This window comes from Phocoena sinus, chromosome 10, assembly GCF_008692025.1.
Source record: "Phocoena sinus isolate mPhoSin1 chromosome 10, mPhoSin1.pri, whole genome shotgun sequence".
Lineage (NCBI taxonomy): Eukaryota > Metazoa > Chordata > Mammalia > Artiodactyla > Phocoenidae > Phocoena > Phocoena sinus.
In genome coordinates this window covers 9022997-9028996 of record NC_045772.1, presented here as the reverse complement: position 1 = coordinate 9028996, position 6000 = coordinate 9022997, and the positions used below count along the sequence as shown (strand labels likewise).

At 54.5% G+C, this 6000-nt stretch overlaps 1 protein-coding gene across 1 annotated transcript in view; it reads left to right on the top strand.

The window, feature by feature from the left end:
- The first annotated feature begins 3271 nt into the window (after positions 1-3271).
- The window catches only part of CACNA1I (calcium voltage-gated channel subunit alpha1 I), a 54162-nt gene continuing 51433 nt past the window's right edge, over positions 3272-6000 (top strand). The window contains exons 1-2 of the mRNA XM_032646159.1: positions 3272-3399; positions 4438-4597. Of these exons, the coding sequence (XP_032502050.1) occupies positions 4440-4597 (158 nt within the window). The 5' untranslated portion in view covers positions 3272-3399; positions 4438-4439. The remainder of the gene's footprint in view (positions 3400-4437; positions 4598-6000) is intronic.

Sequence of the window (6000 nt, the reverse complement as noted above, 5' to 3'; positions counted from 1 at the left end):
CACTTTCTGTCTGTCTCTCTCTCTCTCCTGTACACAGTGCCAGGGGAAATGAGGGCAGAGTGGAACCATCGGATTTGCCTTAGCTAATTACTTACTTGACCGTGGGCATAAAAGGAGGATTAGCTGGGCTCTCACGGGGTCCTCCCTGGCTCCCTAATCGCGTAGCCCCTGTTTCCTGGCACGGAAGTGATGAACTCGTTCTGAGCCCCTAATTAGCTAATTATGTGGTGGCTCTGTGGCCCTGGGACTCCCTGGGCCCCAGGGGGGCTGTGAAGTGAGCTGCGGCCCAGCTCAGCAGAGGGTGGCAGGAGGGGAGGAGGGACCAGGCTGCCATTCAGGGAAGCCAGCCTGGCAGGTTCTCAGGAGCATTTCAGAATTTCAATGTCCTGGAGAACTGAGAAATGTAATTAACTGAGCAACACAGGCTGGGCCCGGGGAGTAGACATGGAGAAGCGGGGCTGGGATGGTGCAGAGCTGCCTCCTGCAGGCCTTTCTGATCTCACCCCTTCTCACAGCTGCCACCTGGCCCTCCGTGCTTGCCTCCTGTCTCTGTCCTGTCCTCCAGGATTACTCCTTCCCCTTTAAAGCCCAGAGCTGACCAAGCGCTCGCCCTGTTTAGAAATCTGCCCATGGACCACCCTGACCAGCCACCTAACAGAGAGCCCCGCCCTCCTTAGACCCCCAAGCACAGTCTGGATGCCCTCTCTGAACGGTCACCCCTCTGCAACTTTGCCACAGCTCCCGGCATCCTGCAGGGCCCAGCTCGAGTCAGCCCCTCCAGGAATGGGCCTGGAGCTGCCCTCACTGCCCAGGCATGGTCCGTTTCCCCAACACTGTGGTCCCCTGACCCCCTGCTGGTAGACTGCAAGCTCTACCAGCAGGAGTAAAAAATGAGGGCGTAAAAAAATGAGGATTTTGGTTTCCCCATGTGCCCAGCACTGTGCCTGGTATGCAACAGTATTTATAAGTGTTTGATGAATGAATGAATGATGGGGCATCAGAAAGGCCTGCAACTGAATTAACATTTGGATGGATTGCAGGGTGCTTGCTCTGTTTTCTCGCTTCCCTCTTCTGCACACCCGCTGGCTACCCTGCAGTGGCGGGGGGTCAGACGTGGCGAGGTGGGGTATTGAGCCTTCACTCACCCTGGCTTGCTCTCAATTACAGAGCAGGAGCTTACAAAGGAGCCCCACTGCCTTTCCCAAGAGGAGGCTGACCTAGTTTTGTGGGGAGGGAGGATGGGGGTGGGCATTAATTATTGATTGGAAATCACTCCATACAGAGCTTGTGATGCAAATCCCAAATAACTACCCTCATGAATAACCACCTCAGGGGCTTCCCTGGTGGCGCAGTGGTTGAGAGTCCTCCTGCCAATGCGGGGGACGCGGGTTCGTGCCCCGGTCCGGGAAGATCCCACATGCCGTGGAGCAGCTGGGCCCGTGAGCCATGGCTGCTGAGCCTGCATGTCCGGAGCCTGTGCTCCGCAGCGGGAGATGCCACACAGTGAGAGGCCCGCGTACCGCAAAAAAAAAAAACCCCAAAAAACAAAAAAAAAACTGCCTCAGCCATCACCCCTGGAATAAATAAAAATCTGGACAGGGCCACTGTTCTCCTTGTCACCATCCTTCCATCCTCCCCTCTCCAATATTCCACTCCCTCCCTATGACTTAGCACATCATTCATTCACAAGCAGTCATTCAATAAACGTTGGCTGAGCCTCTGCTCTGGGCCAGGACCTGCTGGGTTCCAAGAACACTGAGGTGACATAGACACAGGCCCTGCCCCCAGGACGTTAGAGCCAAGTGGAAGAGACAGGAGGGTAAACAGATGACTACACACTAGGGTTAGAAGAAGATTGGATGTTGGTGTAAGTGGCGCCCCCAAGGTCGTGCAACCTGCACAGCAACTGGGCGTCCTAGGCTGGGTCAGAGGTGCTGAGGTTGCCCAGAACAGCGGAGACGGATGAGGGGGCTAGAAGGGGCATGGGAAGCCTTCACAGAGAGAAAAGCAGATACTTCACCGGAGCTGTGGTGGTCTGAATAGAGGTTTGCCAGGCACAAGAGAGACAGAAGAGTGTTCTAGAAAGAGGCAACAGCATGAATAAAAAAGCATGGAGGTGTGAAATCCCATGGTAGCTTTATGGAACTTTAAATAATTTGATATTGCTAGACATAGGATGCACACTGGGGACGGAGGGAGGCGGAGAGGAAGATGAGGCTACAGAGGTAGGCAGGGTTCACAGGAATCACAGGATCTTGGGGGGGGGTGTGCGCTCAAGGGTGACCCAGCAGCTCTTGACACTCTTTGGGGCCACAGACACTTGCGTGGACCTTCTTCCCAGAAAAATTCATGGCATCGTACTTGCATACTTTACAGCAATTCCATAAGGTTCATGGACCTTCTGTAGTCCTTCCACGGACCTCCCCCCAACCTGCCAGGGTGTCCACAAACCACAGCTTCTGTACTGATTAAGAATGCCAGCACTTTTCATACATAGTGATGACATGCCCAGATTTGTGTTGTAGGATTGTGTTATCAGGAATCACTCCCTCTCTGTTCCTGGGCTCTGCCTTCCTTGGGCTGGCTTCAACCCCAGGCAGGCATTATTCCCGGGAGGCAAATGGCCCCAGCAGCTCCAGGCTTAACTCCTCCCAGCTTGTAACCTCTGCAGAAAGAGAGCATCTCTTTTCCTGTAGTTCCAGCAGAGGTCTCAGTGCAGACTCTCATTGGTCCTGGATGGAGTCACGTGCCCATCCTGGAACCAATCATTGAGGCTAGAAGGAACAGGCTATGCTGATTGGCCAGGCCTAGATCATGTGATCTCCATGTCAGCCCACCCAAACCACAGGACTGGAATGGGGGAATTGGTGCTGTTTTCATAGGACTGGGAAAGGGAGCTGGGCAGAACTACAGAGGTGACCCACTTGTCTGGGGCTTGCATTCCTGCGGATTCTCCAGTGACTGGGTTGGCTGGATCTTCCTGAGGAGTCAGGAGGGAGTGGGTGACATGTAGATAGTTACTGAAGCTGTGTAGATGATGTCACCCAGACTTGGGAGAGCTGGGTCCTTTTCACAGCTGGGGTACTGAGCCCGCGGGGGAGAGAGAGAGGGCATGGAGGGTGCAGATGGGGTCAGCCCCAGGGCAGGAGGGGCAGAAGGGAAGGATGGGGAGACAGACGTGAAGGGTGGTAAGTGTGTGGAGCAGTGCCGGAAGCTGAGCATCTTCACTTCCTCTGTGGGGCAGGAGCCCCAGAGTTTGCTGAGAGTTGGGTGTGGGCCCTGAGCTGGGGAATCTTTGTAGAGTGGTTGCTGTCTTCTTGGGCCCGTCTGATGAGGGGCCTTATCCTCCAAGAGTGGGAAGGGACTGGTTCAGGTCCCACAGGTCCCAGAGGCTAGCAGGTGAGGATTTGAACTCGAAATCTCTCTAAATCTCTCTCTAAAGCTCTCTAAAAGCTCTCTAAAGCTCTATGTGCTTTTCCACAGGCTTTCCCTACCTGAGGCATTTCAGGATGTCAGACCTCCCCAGGAGCACACGTTCTGCCCCCCTTCCCATGCCTGCCTGAAGCCCGCTTCAGGTCACCCCCTCGCCCTCCCTGGGGATGTCTGTCTCCACTCCCATTTCCCCACCTTCTGTTTTGCCTCTGCCTTGGGTTGTTCATTACAGCTATTTCTTAGGAAAGGAAAAGTCCTCTTCCTCTGGCATCAGGCCAGGTCTGAGTCCCTCGGCTGGCCAGGGTTCTTCTGTAGTGTGACTCTGAGAGGTCTGCCTGGTTCCATCATGCAGTGGGCGGGTCAGCAGGGTGGTTTTGGCTGGTACTGATGTGTCCTGGCAAGGTCAGGGAACCACTGACTGCCCCGGAGATGAAGGGCACTTATTAGTCTCCTACTGTGCTCATTCTGGGTGGGTGCTGGGCATAGGGAGATGAGCTGGCCTCAGTCCTAGGCCTCCGGGTACTTGGGGGTTGTGGAAAGAGTGCTAACTTGGTGTCAGGACACCTGGTTTAAATCCAGACCCTGCTGCTTCCTATCTGTGTGACCTTGGGCGAGTAGCTTCAGTTCTAGGAACCTCCAGTTGCCTCTTCTATAAAATAGGGATAATATTACCACCCTCACGAAGGAGATCATATTTGTGCATTACCCAGAAAGGCAATGGCACATAAAAGGTGCTCCATAAATGCCTGCCTATTCACCCAGAATCTAGTGTAAGTGTCGTGGGGCCCAGAGCCATTTCCATGGCCTCTGGGAGGAGGGGCAGGTACCAAGGAGGAAGTCTGTCTGGTGGCCACTGAGCAGGCTGAGGACAGTAAGGAGCCCCTGCCCACATGTCCCACCTCTCCTTTCACTGCCCCCTCTCTGTTCCTCTAACCCTGCTCTCCCTCTGTCCTCTCTGGGACCTCTGCCCCCGTCTGCCCATCCCTCCACCCTTCCCTCTCTCAGGTATGCGGATCCTGGTGAACCTGCTCCTGGACACGCTGCCCATGCTGGGGAATGTCCTCCTGCTCTGCTTCTTTGTCTTCTTCATCTTTGGCATCATCGGCGTGCAGCTCTGGGCGGGCCTGCTGCGCAACCGCTGCTTCCTGGAGGAGAACTTCACAATGTGAGTGCAGTCCCACCCCCACCCTGTACCCACCTGCCCCGGGCTCCTGGCCAGCTTTAGCTGGGGGATCAGTGGCGCTGAATGTTTCAGGGCTAGGAAGGTCTCCACATTGAGACCTGGTCCCGATCCTTATTTCCAGTGGTGCAGGGAGATTAAGGGGTGTGCCCAGGTGAGTTGGTGGTAGGTCTCTCATGAATGGCTGGACACCAGAATGAGCACAGAAGCCCTCTGGGCTCTCAAAATTGGTATCCAAAAGTCCCAGTCCAAGATAGGCCCTTAGATGCTAATTCAGTACCTAGTGACTCTTACTTAACACCTAGTTTTAACTTACTTGGGAATTGGGACCAAAAGAGTGGAAGCAGCAAACGAGAAGGAGGTTGAGTAAGAGGAAAAAGGGCAGTTAAGATCCCAGCAGAAGTGAGGACAACAAGGAATAAAGAGACAGAAAACCTTCAAAGCAGACATGGAAACTGGCTTTCTAATTACAGCACAGACGTTCCTATCAGTGACTCTGAGTCATCAGGGAAAGGTCAGCTCGCATTCGGCCCACTTGTGTCTAAAAGCAGTGGGGCGAGCAACTCTTCAGAGAGATGATTGTCCAGAGCTATGTAAACAGAAATCAAGCTTTCGCTCTTGGAGGAGCTGCGTTGAGTTATCTGAGAAATGTGACATCTGCAGAATCTCAGCGACGAGGGATAAGCAGCGTCTCTGAGTGTACATACATGCCCATATGTATTTGGACATGGCTATACTTTCATTTTGTTTCACTAATATGCGTTAGCGCACTCCTGCTGTGTGCCAGGCCCCAGGGAGACTGAAGTAAAAAAGCATTTTCATTCATCCTCTCACTCGACAAACTCATCCAAGTGGCAGCTCTTGCCCAGCCCGTGCTCGGGCCGAGGACACAGCAGAAGGTGGAGTTCCTGGCCCTGGGGAGCGAGGACTGCAGGAGGGACAGTTCTTGTCCCTGGGGACACTGCACAGGCGTGGGCTGGGCCTCCCTCTTGGCCTGACTGTTGGTTGTGGGGATGGAGCTAAGCTGGAGAGCCAGGGGGAAGCCTGGGGAAGGGACTGACCCGCCCATCACTGTGGGGGAACAGTAGGGTACCTGGGTAGATCAGGGACAGGGCACCCTTGTGGGTAAGAGCCCTGTGGGGGGCAGGGGTGCCCTCACTGTGTCAGTCATTTGGAAGAGGTAGCCCCTGAGTCAGGGCCTGGGGCAGCAGGAGAGGAGGACCCTGCTTCTCCTGGTCTGGCCTTCAAAGATGGAGACGGGTAGGTATGAGCTCTCAGCTTTGGGTTCAGGTCTCATCCAGGCCCCTCCGTGCCATATGGATCTTTCTCTAGGTCATTCCAACATGGCCCCCTTCTCATTATCCCAGCTCAGCCCCGATGTCACCTTG